The sequence below is a fragment of the Pteronotus mesoamericanus genome, unplaced genomic scaffold, assembly GCF_021234165.1.
Source record: "Pteronotus mesoamericanus isolate MK-2021 breed Mesoamerican mustached bat unplaced genomic scaffold, CSHL_Meso_final contig_78, whole genome shotgun sequence".
Lineage (NCBI taxonomy): Eukaryota > Metazoa > Chordata > Mammalia > Chiroptera > Mormoopidae > Pteronotus > Pteronotus mesoamericanus.
In genome coordinates this window covers 28,682,488-28,702,394 of record NW_026555258.1, presented here as the reverse complement: position 1 = coordinate 28,702,394, position 19,907 = coordinate 28,682,488, and the positions used below count along the sequence as shown (strand labels likewise).

Genomic DNA, 19,907 nt, shown 5'->3' with positions numbered 1-19,907 from the left:
GCGGAGCCGGGCCCGCCCCTGGCTTCCACCCCCGGAGCCCACAGCGTCCGCCTGCCCGCGGCCGCACGGGAGCTCGTTCAGCCCCAGGCTACGCTCGCCCGCCCGCGCCCGCGCCCGCGCCCGCGCCTGCGACTGCCCCTGCGGCTCTACGGCCCGGTAAGCCCCCCACCCGCCCAGGGGTCCCCCTCGCGCTCGCGGGGCTCCCTGCCCCCGCGCTGGGGCGCCAGCCATATCTGGGCAAAATATTCAGCTGTCGCCGCCGCCGCCGCCAAGAGGGACTGAGCGTGGTTCCCTCTATAAATAGCTGCCGCCCCGGGTTGCCGCCGGGCTGAGGAGCCCGGGTGTCGGGGTCCGGAGTGCGACGCTCTGGTCCGCGTCGCTCGGCTTCTCTCGGCGCGTGTGGCTTTGGCCGGGGCACCCTCCTCTCCGCACCTCAGCGCCAGCCCCATCGGTAAATGGGAGAGGAGAGCCGCGCCGGCGGCCGGGGCCGGGGGCCTCCCCTGCTGGGCTCCAGCTCGGCGGCGCTCCGCGCCCCGGCTGCTCCACTGGGTTCAGGTCCCGGCCCGCGGTGGCACCGATAGGCGGCCGCCCCTCCAGCTTCCGAGAGTTTGGCGGCGGGAGTGGGGGCGTCGCGCTTGGGTAGGCGTGGAATAGGGGTTCGGGCTGCGCCTGTTTGAGGCAGGAAAAGTTTCCCCAACTGCGGAAGATGGAGAGGTTTAAGGCACCACAGTACAGAGCTTTTGCGCCGAGGTGGACCTGGACGGTGCCTGGAGCTAGAAGCTCCCTGGTTGCTGCCAATTCACAGGGCAGCCTTGGCAAGCCGCCTCGGTTCTCTGAGACTCAGTTTCCCCGAATGGAGGAGTGGGGTTTGGTTCCCGGGATGAAGCTGGGAGCCAGGGCCTTGAGAGCAGCAGGGCATGCTCTTGACACCGGCTCTCCTCCAACCTGTTCACTGCTCCCGGCCTGGGACACCGGGGGCGCAGCCGTGCGCATTCGGAGGGGCTGCAGAAACCGGAGACTTTGGCGGTCCCTCTGACTCGGCTGGTATTCCGGGACTTACCAGGACCCTTGGAACAGCCTGGGCGGTACACCCACGGGAAGCACGCCCCGCGGCAATTACGGGTATCCTGCCCGGTAGCAGCATCACTTTCGCAAAGTAGCCTGTGACTCAAACAGCTTTAGACCCAAAGAACTGGGCAGGGCTAGAGGCTCCTGTCCAGCTCCCTGGCCTCAGTTTATCCGTCTATACAGCAATTATGATGCAGCCTTCAAGCGGTGCGGAGAAATCCACTAATCCAGCCCCTCCGGCTAGTACCTACCTTGCACTTGGCCTCGACCTTTGCCCTCTCAGACTCTGGAGACGGCCTGGCCCAAGCTTTTCTGCTCCTCAAACACAGAGCCACACCCTAGCTCAAGTTTTGGGCCTCTGGCGTAAGCACCCCCAAAATCCCCATCTAGAATTCTCCCAGCGGTGACAGCCATTTTGTTCTCCAGAAGGGCCTCAGAACCCCCTGCTCAAGGTCACAGGCTGCTGGGAGCGCCAGGAGGTCTGCAATCTGCACCAGCTTCTCTCATTTCTTTCCTGGCCCCTCCTGAGGCTGAGGCAGGCGTGAGGGATCAGTGAGCACCCCGCCAATGCCCCCTTTTCTCTGATCTGCTGCTGTCCAGGATTTTCCTCTGCTCTGACAATAGCACCCTCATCCCGAAGTTTCATTTTTGTTTCTACTTTACTTTCTCTTCTATATTTTCTCTAATGTCATATCAAAGCTTCACAGCATTAAGGGGACACGGAGACAAATAGTAAGGTTCTCATCAATTCCAGCCACACGACAAACAGGCAGAGAGTGGAAGCAAGGAACGCTGTGACTTCGGTGAATTAATTCTCTTTAATGAGCCAGTCTTTCAATCCCCTGTCTCAGACTGTCTGCCTCGGAGTTCCCCGAGCCTGAGTGGAAAGCTAGTGTCCTCTGAAAATAGCCTCGCCCACCTTATCAGGGTCTCGCACCTTCTCCCTCCTGCAGGGCAAGGCCACTCCCCGCTGCTCAGCAAAAACACACAAACAGGGGGCGCGTAGGCAGCGGCAGCTCTGAGTAAGACAAGTGGACTTGCCGTGAGGTTAGGACACCCGGTTCCAGCTCCGCCTCTGCCACCCACTTAGAGCGACCATGGGCAAAGAGGGGGCGGGCAAGATGGCCTCTAGCGGCCCTGGAATCAGAAGGGCTTGGAGTTTCCTGGAAGACTTTCTACAACGAGAAGAGTGAAGGGCCAGGAATAAAACCTGGGGAACCCCACTCTGTGAAGAAGAGGGAAAGAGTGAGAGGAAGTAGCTTCCCAAGAGCCAGGGTAGAGAGAGGCTGGCAGCGCCAGTTGCTGCATGAAGACAGAGGGGACGAGGACTGTGGAGGGGCCACCAGGACTGGCAGACAGTCATGGGTGACATGGGCCAGGGCATTGCAGAACGTTGGAAAATGGAATCTGCTACTGCCTTACTGGGGCTAGTGAGCCCCCTGCCCCGTCCGTCCCAGCCTCAGTTTCCCCCTCTGTACATTGGAACAATGACAGCACCCATTTCATGGGGGTTGCTATGGAGATTAAGGGTGAAGATGCAGGGAGAGCCCTCAGCCCTGTAATGATGCTATGAGTGTGAGTGAGGGGAAGAGGCAGAAGCTAATGGGAGCTGAAGAAGTGGAGAGCGTGTACGACTCTTTACTAAAAGCTTTTTTGGATGAGAAAGGAAGAGGGAGGGAAGGTATTAGGATATGGAGACAGGGCACAGAGATGAGGCAGGTGTTTCTGGGATGAGGTGTGTGAGGAGAGCGACCAGGAGAAGGACCAGGAGAGGGGAAGAGGGTGAAAAGAGAATCTAAGGGGGTGCAAGTGGGAAGACTGAGGACCTTCCTTAATATCCCACTGAATGTCACAGGCTCTAGGACTGCATTCCTCTAGAATCAGCTGAGCACAGGAAGGGTAAAATGAGGCCGGTCCTAGCTCAGATTTCCGTGTCTCCTTGGCCGACTTCAGGATCTGCAAAGGAGGCTGATGATGGGCCTTGAAGGGTAGTTTGGCTCTGCCCTGGGGCCTCGTGACCTTGGCTTGCTTATTTCTGAAATGACATCATTTATCGATGACTCCTGCTGAGCTCAGCCGTAATGGCCCTTTCCCGTCAATGTTTTGATTTTTCAGTCTTACTAATGGACCAGCCAGGCTGCCAACATTTCTAAAGAGGACAGTTCACTTTTTGCTTAAAGCCAGAACACCAAGTAGATCAATTATTTGGCTGCGAGGAGCCATTATCAGCTTAAAGCCACAAACCTGTTTCTATGGAAAAACATGAATCAGATAACATAACGCTGGGGCTCTTGAGCCATTTTCTCTTTTTTATTTTGTTTTGTAAAATCCTCCTTTGTTAATCATGATAGGACATGATTCTCTTTGCTCTTAATGATAATGAAAGAATGAGCTCACTGAAGTCAACCTAGGACATGTCTGGAAAGTTTTCTTCGATGTTAGAAGGTGCTGGGTCCTTGTCTGATCTTAAAAGCTCAACTAACATGAGCATTTCTTTCGTTTCTCCTCCTTTTGTTTTACATCCTCTTGTGGCCGCCGCCCCCGCCCCCGCCACCCCCGCCACCAGAGAAAAACAGATTTGTGAAAGGGCTGGTCATTACTGTATATGAGGAGGAAAGTGGGAAGGAGAGGGAGGCAAGCTTGGCTCACGTGTCCCTGTCTCAGTACTTCTTCTCAAGGTCCTCAGTCCGAGCCACTAGTCACTCGGGGACTCCTAGGGCGGTGACCCCAGGGCCATTCCTGGAGATGATTCTGGTGGATGATGAGCCATGGCCACGGCGGTGTTCACTCTCCACTCCCAAGGGGACAGGGGAAGCAGAAATGCCTCTTGGTCTCATTCGGCCTCCCTTCGTGGACTTATGTCTCCTGCCTGCCCTTAAATGTTGATGCCACCCTTAACCCTGTTCTCTTTTCATCCCATACCCCCCTACTATCCCATTCACGCCTATGGCTCCAAGCAGCTCTATAAACTAACAGCTCCCAAAGTCATGGGTCCAGGTAGGACTGCTCTCCTCCTGTGACCCCTGCCAGCTGGACAAAGCCAACAGAGCCTCCCAAGGGCACTTCACAGCCAGCAGGCCCAAGCCTCAGGCTCGTCATCACCCAGTCCTCCTCTGGAGTCCCCCGCTTGGTCAGCAGCAACACCATTCACACAGGCACCGAGCCAGCAGCCTTCCTTCCTTTGGCCACCCCATTTATTTGGTCACAAGTCCTGCCATTCTACCTTCCTTAATATCTCTTCTACTCGTCCCTATCCCCACAATGACCACCCTAATCCATTACTTTGCTGTCTCTCCACTGAGCTACCCTCAGAGCCTCTTGAAAGTCTGCTGCCTCATGCCTTTTCCCCTGTGCTGCTATTGAAAGATCTCGGTGCGACATGGCTATGGCTGCGCTGTTCTCTCTCCCTTGAGGGACTCCCTATTTCCTACCAGATTCCTTAGCATTGAACACCAGGCCCATCTAAGATCTGGCCCCAAGTCACCTCTCCAAAACCATCTCTTGGCATTCCCACAAATTCTTGTCATGGTGCGAGCATACAAACCTTCATGCCCCTGTCTCTGCCTTTGTCCCTGCCATTCCTTCTGCCTGGGATGCTGTTCTCTCCCTTCTGAACATGGCGAACGCGTAATTACCCTTTAAAGCAAAGCTCTCATTGCCTCACCTGTGCTCTCTCAGGCCCCTGAAAGGACACGGTGCAAGAAATGGCTCGGGGCTGCCTCTGGAAGAGTCAGGCCTCACAGCAGTGGGTTATTTCCACCTTCTTCTACCTTCCTTCCGTCTTTGTGTTCTGGAAAAATTTAGGTCCAGACAGGGCGTTAAAGCCCAGTGCCCACTTCCTGTCCAATGTAGAGACTCCCCACAGCACCGGAGCTACAGGTGCCTGTGTCCAATTGTTCTCAGTGCACACTGCCTATAGCTCTGGGGGCAAGGGACGAGTGCCTGGCCTGTGCTGGCGTGGGAACCCGGACGCCCGCCACTGCCTCCATGCAAACCCAGGAAGGTTTAAAAAGTCAGACTGGCTGGCACCATTGCGTGCATTTGTTTATGGGTTTTATACTGCATTCCACTTACAGCATTAGAAGGGTGTGAGATGGCTTAAAATAAACCTCCACCGGCAACATAGTGGGAAAAACAGAAATTTGAAGAAGATAGGGCTGAAAAGTGGAAAACTAGGGTCAGAAAACTCAGAGAATCTGATGGGAAGTAAGGCCGCTTGCTCCAGAAGAGGGGATATACCCATACACCCACCAGTTTGCACATCGTCCCCGTGGATGCGTGGGCCCCCTGGGGGCTGTTCAGAAGCCCAGGCTGTGAATGCCCAGCACGGAACAAGGACAGAGCATCGGGCCATCAACCTGGCTGAAGGCGGCAACTGTGCGTGGACACGCACAGCAGCTCCGAGATGAGTGGTGACAGCCAAGGAGAAAGGGAGATGAGACGAGCTGGAGGACGTTTTGTGTTTGATAAAAAAGAACACCAGTTTTCAGGAAAAGAAAAATGTTTCCTTAGCCCCTAATTCTCTGAGTATAGTGTCATGAGGAGACAGGATGGAAGGCCGTGGGAAGCCAAGCAAGACCGGTGTCACCCTTGCTTTGGCCACCATGCTTGTGCTGAGGCAGCTGACATCGCATGATGACTTCTGGGACGGGTGCCTTACACTATTGGCTTATGTTGGGGGGGATCAGTCCATTGAGAACCCCTAGATCTTTCTCATGGCTGATCAGCCCATCCTATGCTTTGCGGGGTTGGCTTGTTGGGCTGGTGCCTCAGTGGGTCTGAGGCAGGGGCACAAAAGCCAGCAACCTGTACCGTGTCATCCTTGAGCTCACTTCCTCTTCACAGCGCCCCTTCCGAGGTACCTGTTGTGCCCTCACTTTGCAAATGAATCCACGAGATGTTAAGAGACTTGCCTGAGGCCTGCTGGGGGGGGGCGGTTAGCCCAGCTCTGCAGGACCCCATCCAAGCTTGCACCTGTTACCAGGCTGACCCAGCAGGAGGCTCGTCTGCAAAGTGGAGCTAATGCCCCAGCTTGTCCCCGCTCTGAGGGCAGTAGACGAACAGACGACATATGTGGCATCACCCCAGGGACTTCTCTGTGAGTCTTATCCTCCCAATTTAACTGTAAGCTTCCTGAGGACTCTTTCATTAATATCTGTTCCTCCCACAGAAGCCCACACTGCACAAAGTGGGTCCTTAATAAATACTCACTCAATGAATCAGGTTGTGGAAAGTGAGATCCAGAGAGGTATAGCAACTTGCTTGAGGTCACACAGCAAGTCCTCAACCAAAGTCAGAACTTGTAACCAGGTCCCCTTGAACTCCCATCCCAGTGTTCCCTCTGCCATTGTTTCAACAATGGCCCCAGCTTCCCACAGACAAGGGGACCAGAGATTCCAATGGTTTGGAAGATGCTAAGGAGGAAAAGAAGTATCTCAGGTGAGACAAGGCTGGGCCTGGCCCTGGGGCCGTCAGGCTGTGTGCCCTGGGAAGAAGGCTGCGAACGGGTTGTAGGCTGTGTGGTTGCCCAGCGCCCTTTTCTCAGAAGGGCTCTGTGCTTGGTTACATGCTCCCTGCAGGTCATTTCTTGAAACTCTTAATTTTATCTCTGAGTTTAGATTTTTCAATGAAGCATCATTGACAATGGGGTAGCACCAGGGCGTGGAGGCTTGGCTCACGGGAGGTCCCACCACCTGCTGCCTCTTTGCCTCCTGGGGAAGAGTTCTGAGGCTCCAGCTGTTTCACCTTCTGACACCCCAGGTCCCACCAGCCTCCCCTCCACACCCCTGCCCAGCTACCACAGCTACCCCTGGGGCTCTCTGCCCTGGTGCCTCCTGCTGCCAACTCTGCAGGGCAAGCCTCTTGTTCACCCCTGATCCAGGCACCTACTGTCCTGGTGCAGAGATTGCAAACCCTAGGACCGCCTGTCTCCAGACGCTGGGGCAGTGGTCTATGGGAAGGGACATGTCCAGCGCAACTTCCCAACCCTGACCTCTCCCAGCCACCCCCTGCCCTGGCCCGGAGACCGTGGAGAGAGGCCACAGTCACCAGTGAGGAGGTGAGGGGTGCTGTGTGGAGAGGCCACACTCTGAGGACTTAGTACGACTTCAGACTGTGTGGGGGCGGGGAGCCCAGGCTGAAAGAACGGCGTGAGCACAGCCCGGAGGACTGAAGTTTCAGGGCTGCTCCGGGGTAGGCGGTCCAGGATGGCTTCAAACCCCAGGCTGGGCAGTTTGCTCTCTGTCTGTCTTAGTGGGGGCTATTGAAGGTAGCTTTCGGCTCAGGAGCAGCTTCAGAACTGATTTTCACGGTGATCGTCTGGAGGCTGAGCTGACGTGGACAGGGAGGTAGGAGAACGGAGGAAGGGAGACTGGGGAGCTGCTGTGATAACAGATTTTTTTTAAAGCAAGCACTATGAAATGGAGGGAAAGGACAGATACAACGGGTGTGAAAGAGGTAGAATTCTAGTCACAGAAGGACAGGTAATGTATGATTCTACTCAGGTGAGGCCAGAAAGCAGGCAGAAAGTAGAATACAGGTTGCCAGGGGCCAGGGGGAGAGGAGGGTGGGGAGTTAGTGCTTCATGGGGACAGAGTTTGAGTTGGGGGGATGGCTACACAATAGTGTGAATGTGCCTCATGCTACAGAAATTTACGCTTAACATGACTAAAATGGTAAACTTTATATTATGTATATTTTACCACAATTTTTAAAAACTATTAACATTCAGAAGTGATAAAGATAGAGATAGATAGGATCGATGGGCGAGAGGATGTCCGGAGCCGGGGGCGGGGCGGGGGGCTGTGGGAGGGGAGAGTGCAGGCCGACCCCAGGTGTCTCGCCTGGGTGAATGATGGGCGGCAGGGGTGTCATCACCCGCCCAGGCGAAGAGACGGAGGTGGCAGGGCGAGGAGGTGGGCCAAGCTCCGGGTTGAGCTCAGTCAGCCTGAGGGACTCCAGGAGACATGCCCAGCAGGGAGCCTGAGCTGGAGAGAGACCAGCTGAAAGTCATCCGCTTATCACAGGCCGCAGACCTCACAGGGGAGATAAGAACCCCCAGGGGCGTGTGAGAAGCCAGAAGAGGTCAGAGCCCAGGGGAGCAGATGGGCCAAGAAGAATTCATCATCGAGGAGACTGAGAAGGAAGGCACAAAGGAAGGAGGGAAACTGGGATTCTGAGATCTCGCTCTTTTTTGGCTCTAAGGAGCAGGGACCCATTCAAGGTACCCGAGCGCCGGGATGGGCGCGCCTCCTAAGGACTGTGGGAGCACAGGAGGCGCGCAGGGATCCAGCGTGAGCCGTAGCAATCCCGGCCGGCGGGGGGGGAGGAGCAGGGACTGGGCGCTTCTGGAGACACGACTACCTCCGAGTCGCAGCTCCCACATGTTCGTGCGCCTCGCTTTACCCCCAGCTTCCCCTGCCACCTGCCCCATTCTCTCCCTGCGTCCCAGTTCAATGCTGTTATGGGTTGAGTTGCATCCCCCTCAAAGATGAATTTATACATGTGACCTTATTTGGGAATAGGGTCTTTGCAGATGATCAAGTTCAGATACGGTCATGAGGGCAGGCCTTAAATACGACTGGTGTCTTTATATAAAGGGGACATTGGGACACAGACACGTACAGCCCTGGGTGATGGCCAGCTGCAGCCGAGGAGCGCCAGAGCGAGAGGCGGGCACGGAGCAGACACCCCCTTTGAGCTCCCAGAAGGAACCAAGCCTGCCGGCACTTAGATTTTGAACTTGTAACTTCTAAAACTAAGGCATTAATTTCTGTTGTTGAAGCCACCTAGCTTGTGGTACTTTGTTAGGACAGCCCCACAAAACTCATACAAATGCCAAAAAATAAAGGAACTCACATTCATCCAGCTCATCCTTTTTTCTTGTCCTAGGCCACCTCAGAGGCCATTGACTAGAATCAGTCACCTGCTCTGTCCAGTCTGCAGGGGGGACAGTGAGGATAATAAAGCGTGGCTGCTGCTCAGAGGTGCCCTTAAAAGAGGGCAGGGGGGAGTCAGCTCCCTCAGAAGGAACAGGGAACCTGTCATGAAGAGAGGGGTGCAGACTGCCGTGCTGAGGGATCATGGCACAACCCTTTAGACAAAGTGTCTTCCAAAAGGGAGGGACAAAGACAGGAAGAGATGGGGAGTGAAGAGTCAGCTCTGGAAATTAGCCTTTCTCTGCCCAGCATAAAGATGTTCGCTGTGGCTGAAATAAGAAGATGGTATAACTGGAAAATATTCATTTGAACTTGTGACCCAGGGAAACGTGCTCCATAAATCAAGAAGCTACTCCAGCACCTCCTCCCCAAGTGTTGCCACAGGGGCAGGCCCTGGAGATGCCATTAGCAGAAGTAACAAGCATCTCTTGGTGAGAGATTTAAAGGCATAGTTGGTACTCCAAGAAGCGTCCTGATGGATGGCCTCAGCCCTCGACCCATTAATTTTTACTGCCCAACCTGCCTAGTTTTATTTCCTGGCACAGCTTGTAAAACCTTTTTTTTTTTTCTTCATATTTAGCAGCAGCAGCTTAAGGCTACTGAGAAACAGGGTGGCCAGATGTGCTGAGTGTAATATACGGTGCAGCTTTGAAACACTTACGTTTTTAAATGTTTTAAATTTATTGAGCTGCCCTTTATTTTTTCTCACCGACTCTTACTTGGGACCGAGTTTCGAAACCAGGCACCGGAGGCGCTGTGCTGCTGCAGGCAGGCCCTGCGGGGAGCCCAGGCAGCCTCCTCCCCCACACCTCCCGGCCCCTCCCCCGCTTGGGCTCCCGGGTCTCCCAGACCAGTTCGCATCTTTCCATTTTCCAAGGTGGGAAAAGAAAGGACCCAAGAAGAAAAGGGGCTTGCCCAAAGTTCCAGGGATATTAGACCAAAACCCAAATGTGCCATTCCCTGCCAGCACGTTCACCAGGCACGGGGGCATGAAGACAAGTAAGACACAGGTGTGCCTGAGGGAAATGACGGCCTGATGACGTGTGTGGGGGAGCAGGGTTGGGGGCAGGTGCTGACTCCAGCAGCCTCATAATAAGGGCTCTCATTGGTTGCGCCTGCGCTGACCACACCAGCCCCAGGCTTTATACCTTTTATGTTTGTTGCCAGTTAATCCTCACAACACCCTAGCGGGTGAGTATTGTTACCCTCCTATTATGTAGATGACAAAGCCCAGTGCAGTGATTTTCAACTTTTTATTTTAGCATCTGAATTCATTCTTCGAGGAAACTCTTCCATGAAACCCCAAACAAACAAATGAGGTAAAATCAGGGACAAGTCCCCTCCCTTAGCCTCTTCTTTTCAACCCTCCCCCCACAAGGGTCCTAGAGGGGCTCTCTCAGAGCCTGAGATCTCCCTCGGCACAGTTTAAAGACCGCTCACGTGATCCAGTTCTTGGAAGCTTCCAAGAGGCCTAGGTTACAGGCAGAATTTCCCAGTCCATTACTGCCCATTTTACAGATGGGCCCATCTGTAATGGAAGCCCAGACAGGAAAGCCCGTCGAGTGTACTGTGGGGATTACTGCCACAACGCTCACTCCAGTTGAAGGCTGAGGGGTCTCAGGCCTGTGAACATCCATGACAACTCTTTCTTAGGGAACAGAGGCCTTTTATTAACAGCTATAACATACCATCTCTTCCAAGCCATATTTTAAGGCCAAGTGTGCCGCAGGCTCTAATACACAGTTTTCACCTCCCTCCCACCCTGTCTCTCTTCCCCGCCTCCAGGTCCCCCCACCTCCAGGTCCCCCTCATCACTGACCTCAGGAGGAGAGTCTTGCTTTAGAGAAACCATCCCTGGGAGCCAAGTGGATGAGTGTGGCTTGAAGCTGACAGCTCTGAAGTTTACCTTAGGACTTCTCTATCCCTCTCGGCTTGTTTAATGCCATGCCTCATCATTCCATAATATTCACAGGACACTGGACGTTAGAAAGGGACTTCTTAAATGACCTGAAATAGGCCCTGGCTGGTGTGGTTCAGGTGGTTGGACATCATCCTGCAAACCAAAAGGTCACAGGTTCAATTCCCAGTCAGAGCACGTGCCTGGGTTGCAGGTTGGGTCCCCAGTTGGGGTGTGTGCAAGAGGCAACTGATCAATGTTTGTCTCCCTCTTGTTCTCCCTCCCTACCCCTCTCTCTGGAATCAATAAAAGAAAAACAATTAAATTCTCTGAGATAGGATTTTTGAATTCAGTAGCACCTTTGAGTGTGTAAGGGAATCGTGAACTTTCTTGTGTGTGTTAAGAGAGAGACTTGATCCTCAGGCAATTTAATGATTGCACCCCACAGGGTGGCCTCTGTGGAGATGGCTGCCACTCAGCCCTGTCCCTTCTCCACGGACCCCGCAGTTCCCACCCGCTTCTCCCTCCCGGCCCCCTCCCAGCTCCTTTTCTCCCAGCTGGCTTTGATCAGGATTCCTTTCTCCCCTCCCCCTCTTCCAGGTTCATCCCTCTTTCAGGGTCTGTCTGTGACTTTTGTCCTAAGGGTTTTAGTGCAGATCATCTAGGAAACGCGTCAGCTGGCAAAGATAACACGCAGGGGAAGCTCCTGGGGTCACAAACCTGTTCTAGCAGGTCCTGTCCCCATGTCCCTTCTTGGGTGAGTCTGAGTGGCCTCCTCTTGTGACCCAGAGGTCAGGGTGACCCAACATTGTTTCCTGAGATTCCAGTTCCAGGAACGGTTTTTCAGAGACCTGGTTTCCTGGTAGAAAGGGTGGGGAGATCCTGCCTGTAACCTGCCCCTGCCGGAGATGTCAAGTGTGTGGCAGCAACACCGACAGTTCCACAAAGTCCTGCGGCCGAGTCCTTGGACCTCTGTGTAACCTGAAACCTGTTGGAGCACCAAAAACCGTGTTTTGCACCCCATCTAAGAGACACTAGTTGGGGGGTTCTGGAAGATTCTCAGCCCCTGATTAGGGTTCCTCTTGGCCCTGGGATGGAGACCTCTCCTGGCTCCATTTAGGAAAAGCCAAATTAGGTTATTCTCTGAGAACCTTTAGGAGGTTTTTTTCCATCTCTACCAGGACATTGTGCACTACTTGTGCTTTCTTTGGAAGTAAGTAGAAATGAGTCAAGGGGGCCCCATTTATGGTCTGAACATTGCATTCTTGGGGTCCGGTCAAAGGACGACATCAGGCCACATGAGCCATTCTCAGAGCAAAAGATGGCACCGGGGTGTTTTGTATTTGGGAAGCAAGTTCTTTCTTATCGAGCCAGCTGTCACATCCTTGGACTTCTACAAATGTGCCCATACGTGCCAAAACTTACATTAATAACATGTGTCTCTGCTTCCAGAAATGGAGGCTTTTCCTGGTAGCTTAGCGAACTTCAGTTTTAGTTTATTTTTAATTACTTTAATTGTTTTAAATTAACAATTAATTTCACCCTTTTGACGGATTAGTTGGTCGTCTTCTCCTAGTTTTTGTTTCTCTCTACTCTGGAAAATCCCATCAGGCATTTCACAGATAAGCCCTGAGTTTTGTTTATTTGTTTGCATAGGGGGGTGTCTAAAAACATAAACCGCTATGAAGAAGGTGATTCTGATTGTATGAGTTTGCCAGGGCTGCCACAACAAAGTACCACAAACGGAGCGGCTTCAACAACAGAAATCTACTGTCTCGAAGTTCTAGAGGCTAGAAGTTTAAGCTCAAGGTATCAGTGGGGTTGGTTCCTTCCAAGGGCGCTGAGGATGTGTCCGAGCCTCTCCCCCAGCCTCTGGTGGTTTGCCGGCAATCTTCGGTGTTCCTTGGCTTGTGGAAGTGTCGCCCCGATCTCCGCCTTCGTCATCTTCACATGGTATTCTTCCTGCATGCATGTCTGTCCAAACTTCCTCTTTTCATAAGGACACCAGTCATGTTGGATCAGGGGCCCATCCTTCTGCACCATGACCTCATCTACACTTAACTAACTATATCAGCAAGGACCCTATTTCCAGGTAATGTCACATTCTTACTTGCAGTGTGATAACAGGTTACTGCTGTGCTGAGGGTTAGAACTTTAAATGTGAATTTGGAGAGGACCCAATTCTATACAGCTTCCCACAGCATTCGAGGAATGCCGGAGGGGCTGCCTCACTTTTTGGTTGTCAGCTGCAGAAAGGAGGCTGACAGCTCTGTGCCCTGTAGGTTGAAGGTCACGTGGAAACAGGCGCAAACACAGAGGGGCTAGCAGCTTCTACAGCAAGCTGACATTTCTTGCCAAGTGGAGAAGGGCCTAGAATCTCCTTAAGGCTGTCTGACTGGACCAACAGTGGCACGTAGAGAACTGGAATTGGGTTCATTTCAGTAAAAAACTTTCTGCTACGTCCGCAGCCCTGGGTTGGGCCCTGAGGAGAGTGGGGTGAAGCCGTGCAGAAGCCGAGGGAGATGGATGTGCAAGCCAAGTGGACAGGTGCGGACCCAGTGCTGTGGCCAGGGTGAGCTTGGCTTAGTGAGGCCACACTAAGGCTGCACAGAGGAGGTGACGTGTGAGCGGGGCTTGTCGTGTTATCAGACATCTCCAGCCAAGCTGAAGGATAGAAGGGCGCTAAGGCCTCGTGCGTGTCCCAGTTTAGGCCAGAGGCAGTGTGGTGTAGTGGGGAGCACCTGGGGTCCAATGACAGGGGTCCTGAGTCAAGTCCTAGGCCATCCCTCAGTTTCCTCATTGATAAAATGGCTTTAGTTAAAAGACTTGACTTCCAGGGCGTGACGTCAGCATCAAATGAGTTCACAGGTGTTAAAACATCATGGTTATGGAAAGTAGCAGAAACAGGATCCAAACATAGGTGTTATGTCTCATCTATGCCATGGGAAACGAGCAGTAGCTCCTCTTGCAAAGGAAGGCAGCCTGGGACAGGGCGGATCTGGACACCGGTCTTCCTGGACACTGCTCCCTCCCTACCCCCCAACTCCCTGCTGGCCAATCATGTCTCCCACCAAGCCAGCTCCCTCAGGGGTGAAATGAAGGGTCTGGATGAAGCGATCACCTCCTGGCCAGGATTTAGGGGATTCTATGCAAAAGATGTCGGAACCCAGTGGCTAGAGCCATGCGGGCTCGGAGAGCCTGCTGACCTGGGGTCCAATGGTGGTTCTGCCACTGCTTGGTATTGTGATTTCTGTGAATCTTTCAGCCTCTCTAAACTCAGTGTCCCCGTCCGCAAAATGGAGATAACAGCTAATACCCACCTCAGAGATTACATTAGGAACTCTTCATAAATTGCTTAACACACAGCTTAACACATGGTTAACATTACCGTTGGCTGCTTTTGTAAGGATTGAATGAGATGTTGTAGGTGAAGGGCCTGCAGGAAGCAGAGGCTCTGTTAAACATCGATACCACCCCCCCCGCCACCTTTAAGAACAGTTCTGGCAGAGTTTCCAGCATTCGTGTTTTCCATTAGGGGGTGGGGTGAAGGGTGGAGGATTGTACAGAAAAGGATTTAGACTACTTGAAGGATGAAATAGTTCTCAGGTACTCATAAGCCATTTATAATCACCTGTTACTCATATTTAATGGTCATGCCAATGCAATCAATTCCGGTTCATTAAATCACATACCCTCAGTTTTATTATGGAATTAGTCCAGTTTAGTGCAGTATTCCACTATAGTAATTGCTCTCCTGACGATTCATAAAACACGCTCAGGCTGCTATGTGAATGACAAGCCTTTATTTTCTCTGAAAGCAAATCCAAAAAGGGCCTTCCTAAGATCTTTCTCTTTCTGATAGGTGTTAGTTCAGCACAGAAACTCAGAAGACAAAGACAAGTTCTACTACAATGTCGTACAGACGGGAACTAGAGAAATACCGCGACCTGGATGAAGATGAAATCCTCGGAGCCCTGACAGAGGAAGAGCTCAGGACTCTGGAAAATGAGCTGGATGAGCTCGACCCTGATGTGAGTAGGCACTAAAGGGGACCACGTTGTCACAGGTACAGGGACATCAGCCATGGCCTCCTGGGGAAGGGACAGGTGCAGACATCCTGAAGCTATCACTTCTGCTTTCCTTCTATGGCATTCACATTGGTTGCTTTTTCAGGGGTGTGGGGTGTGTGTGTGTGAGAGAGAGACAGAGGGAGAGAGAGAGAGAGAGAGAGAGAGAAAGAGAGAGAGAGATGTATTTGTCAGGGTTCTTTAACAGAACCAATGGGATGTATATACATATAGAAAGAGATTTATTAAAAGAAATTGGCTCACATGATTATGGAGGCTGACAAGTCCCAAGGTCTGCAGTTGACAGGCTGGAGATCCAGGCGAGTAGATGGCATAGTTTTAGTCCAAAGGCTGGCAGGCTTGAGACCCAGGGATAGAAATTCAATACATCTTATGTTACATGATAGGAGACTGGCAGGGGGTGGGGGGCAAAACCAAAGATGTGTGCTTAACACACGCACACCTGAAAACATGTTCATAACAAAATAAGAAGGAAAGACTCATGATAATTATAGTCCTTGTTTCTCTAACAGGCCACATGGTTATAGCTTGTATTTATATTTACCATCTTCCACTACCTATTCCATATCCCCTTTGCCTTTGGCAAGCACCTACCTGCTCATGGTACGTTCCCTGGTTGGATGACCAAACCTTCATTCCTGAAGGGTCTCGGCCACTAGTGGTCCTGCCTGGATTGGGTTGTTGCAGGTTTTCATTGACTTTAATCTCAGGGCACAGTAATACAATGAAAGCCCTAAGCACTCTCCAATTGTAGACGTATGCTCCTTACCTCCAGTTTCCCCTTGGTACTCAGAATCAGTCACCCCAGCCACACAGCAACTCCTTCTCTGCCTGTTGTTCAGAGGTGTGAGGAGCCCCACACGGCTGGGTGTGGGTCTTAACTTCCAGACCAATGGAATCATTGTTATGTCTCTTGGAGGAAGCATTTCTCCATTTGAAACTAAGACCACTAGGCCAGCAGAGCATGAGGTCACAGGAACAGGAAGCGAAACTTTGTCACGAGTCTCTAGGGGTAATAATGAGTGGTCCCATTCCCATGTCTACCCTTGATTCCTGGATCTGTGAATCCCAGCTGTGGGAGAAGCAGCACCTTATGTGGACACTGGCTCAGAGCACATGCAGACTCCGAGGAACCCTGCAAGGTGGTGCCTGCTAGCTAGCTCTGTTGCTGAGTCTGCGAAAGCCCGGTCCACCATTCTACCCAGGAAGCTGCTTCAGGATGGTACGGAACATGTGTCACAGAATGAATTAACTAAGAAATAGAGGACTAGAAGAGCCTCTTTCACTTGTCTGATGTTTTTATCATTGCATTTCATAGTTGGCACAATTAAGAAGTGTGTTTAATGCTCAGAATTTGCCTCTGCTGTTAGGACCACATCATCAGAATGTGGGAGGCTCTCTGGTCATGTCTGTGGTTTGCTCAGGCGCCATGGAGCTTTGAGCAGGGTTAGGGAGGGATTCCCAGGTGGCCTACTAGACAGGTAGGAGCCTTCGTCCCCGTCTCTGTCTCAGGTACACAGTTCAATGCCCCAGAAAGGAGGAGGTAGATAAAGAATGTTACTGCATTTAGTGAATTTTCCATTTGATATATCTTCAAATTAAAAATGGAACATTTCATGCCTTTTAGAAAAACTTGTCATTGTTCAACTCTAGTTTAACAGTGATCCGTAAAAGAAGAACACTTCTACTGGGTTGGCCAAAAAGTCCATTACGTTTTTTTCTGTAAAATAAAAGACATATTTTTCATTTTCATCAACAACTTTATTGATTTGGATATTTTGAGTACGTTGGCTGTCTCCCACTATTGGCTTCTATTGGGACGAGGTCAGGGTGCTGCTAAACATCTTTCAATGCATAAGACAGCCCCGCAGCAAAGAATTATTTGGTCAAAATATTGATAGTACCAAGAAACTTTGCAAACTTTTGGCATGTTCGATCATTCACAGCACCTTCTCCACATACTGCACAAGTCTTTTTTTTGCATTTCAGTTGCATTTTTACCTTTCTTGAAATAATAAAGCCTAATGCACCAAAAATGTTGCTTATCTTCTTCCATCTTCAATATTAAAATGGTTGCACAAAAACTCACCAATTTTGATAAGTTTTCTTAAAGTGCACGCTGACATGACAGCTGCCACAATACAATCTAACAAGATTGTTTCTAATGAAGTTAAAGACAACTAAGCACTACTAGAGCCATTTTATGGAAAAAACTAAATGAACTTCTTGGCCAATCCGTTATATTATTTCACTAACCCTCAAGTAATCACCGCTGGTGTAGAAACGTGTAGGTTAGCAGGAAACATGCAGGACTAGAGGTTAGATGTCCCAGTTCCAGCCCTGGCCCTCTCTGCTACATTCATCGTGGCCTTGAACCAGTTGCTGTCCTCGCCTAGGCCTTAGTGTCACCAGGGCCAAGATTCCATGAGCTCATAACCTGGTCTTATTTCCAGATTGGATTACGTGGCTTCATTCTAGATAGCCCAGAATCCTTGTCTGAGGACCCTGGGGCCTAGGCCCCATAGAATGGTAAGCTCCTCCAGCAGCACAGTCACCTTGCTGTTTACCACGCCCGCTGCCCAGCCATAAGGAGATGCTTCCAGCGATGAGGCTGCTCCAGCCCATGAGAAGGCAGCGTTGGCAGGAGAGCCTTGGGCCCCCTCCCCTTCCTCTGTACCATGCTCGCCGTTAGCCTGGGTTGCGTCAAAAACTAGCGATGTGGACAAGAAACAATTAAGCTTCCAGCTTTATTGCTATAAAATTATTCTGTTTTAATAATTCTATCCTAGATCACTGCTGCAAGAATGAACAGCTTTAAAAAGTGAGAACAAAAAGGGGATGGGCTACTTGTAGTCAACTCAGTCAACGTGGCTCAATTACCTGCCAGGCGCCAGGCCCTGTGCTGGCTGCCTACAGGGGAGCCTGGGGCGGGTTCCATCCTGCAGGCGCTCAGCCCAGAGCGCAGCAGATGGAATATAACCTATGTTCTAAATGGGAGCAGGCGGGAGCTCCAGGAGAGGGTTAATTCTTACTGGTGGGAGGCTTCACAGAACAGGTGGAATTGGAAGTGGGCCCTGGACTTTTCTAAGACAAGAATAAAACAAAGAATTCTAGGCCACGTGAAGGCCACAAGCACAGGGTCTTGTACAGAAGGTAATGGGGGACAGGGAGTCTCAATGTGGTTTCTGTGGAGGGTTAGATGAGCCTGGAAGGGGGTTTGCACTAGATAAAGCGGGGAGAGGGTTACTGAACAGTTTGGGTTTTCTCAGGGGGCCTGGGGAATCTCTGAGGGGCAACGACTTGGTGGGCTTGCTGTCTGAGGACAGAGGGACTGGCCGAGGTGCCAGGGAGGTGGGTGAGGGTAGAAGGGGCTCACGTCCGAGCCCCTGTTGCCCTGTGCAGCCTGTGGTGGGAGGGTTCTTTTCTGATGAGGAGACAGGGCTCCTGCCCCTCTCCACACCCCTCCCGGCGCATAGCAGACTCTTCGCTGTTCCCAGGGCGAAGGTCAGACCCCCACGGCCCTGTAGGCCTGCAGCCTCTGGCCTTTGGGGCTGTTGTTGTCCTGAGCCACTGGATGAGACTGAGATTAGATTAGGCTGTGACTGCAAATCGGGCAGATGACGGGCAGATGGCGACAAGGGTCAGAGGCCAACATCAGACCTGGGAGTGCGGAGGGGGCAGGTGGACAAGCCCTCTCAGGACCCAGCGGAAAGCCCCCAAGGACTGCTTGATTTCCAGCTCGGAGCTCTGTTTCACTTCTTAACTGGCAAAGAGCTCCCGCTGTGCCCCCGCCCCAACTATCAGGCATCCAGCCCCAGCAGCACATGCCCAGGGCCTCCGTACCTCTCACACAGCCAGCTCCCCTGAGCCCCTGCCCAGGGGGTTAACAGGAAGGGATACCTGCATCCACTGGAGGGATGGAGAACCTGGAGCTCTGTGAGCTGACAACGCACCCAGTGTCCCCAGGCCAGGCGTGGAGACTCAGATTTCTAACAGGCTCCCAAATGCCTGTGCCTCCCGCTCTGGAGGGAGGAAGGTAATTGTGTACGTGGATTTGGGAGCAGGGCTGGGCAACCTGAGACCTGCCCTTCTCACACCACTGTGGTTTCGAAATGAACATTTTCAAAGACCCCTTTCTCTCTGAGTTCAAGGAAAAGAAAAGAGAAATCAGAGAGAGGATAGGAGATTACGGAGGCCAGTGGGTTTTTGTCCCAGCCACACAATTGGCCCCTTCACTGAGATGTCTCTGTTACCTGATTTGCAAGTCAGTAGGCAAGTTTTGAAAAGATCAAGTGGGCCTCCCATCTTTCTGAGAGCACAAACATTCCAGCTCACTTTTCACCCGCCCTTGGCCCACGTTCCAAAATCACAGCACAGGGAGAGGCCAAAGGTATGCGGCCCATGAGAGGCTTTGGAGCCGGCTGGCCTGGATGGGCACAGGGACCAGCAGGTGTCCAGCCCTCCAACTTGCAGAGCAGGAACTGAGCCCAGGGAGGGGAAGGAAGTAGCTCTAGGTCACACGCCAAACAGAACTGGAGCGGAACCCACGTCCGCTGTCCTCTCTGTTATACCCTATGAGTCTATAGCCTCCGGTTTTAATTTTTGTTTCAAAAGTGCTTATATGGCACTTGCTAAGAATTCCCATCTTAGCCACACCTCTGTAACATTTCATGGGAGTCTCCAGGAACACAGTGTGAGCCATAGATGTGCTCTGGGTGTGCAGCTGGGGAGGGTGCTGCATGTAAAATCGCCTTCCTTTCTTCCTGGACACACCCTGAGATGCAGGTGTTCATGTTCACTTCTGGTTTTGCTTCCGGCTCGGGCCCATGCTGTACCCTCTGGGCGTCTGTTCTCCCATCTGCAAAGGGGATACAGCGTGCCGAGGTGCCCACGAATGCCCCCTCCAGCTCTCAGAAG

The 19,907-nt window shown here is 52.1% G+C and overlaps 1 protein-coding gene across 1 annotated transcript in view; it reads left to right on the top strand.

The window, feature by feature from the left end:
* TMOD1 (tropomodulin 1) overlaps positions 1-19,907 on the top strand; it is a 76,389-nt gene continuing 56,482 nt past the window's right edge. The window contains exons 1-2 of the mRNA XM_054584633.1: positions 1-156; positions 14,765-14,933. Of these exons, the coding sequence (XP_054440608.1) occupies positions 14,814-14,933 (120 nt within the window). The 5' untranslated portion in view covers positions 1-156; positions 14,765-14,813. The remainder of the gene's footprint in view (positions 157-14,764; positions 14,934-19,907) is intronic.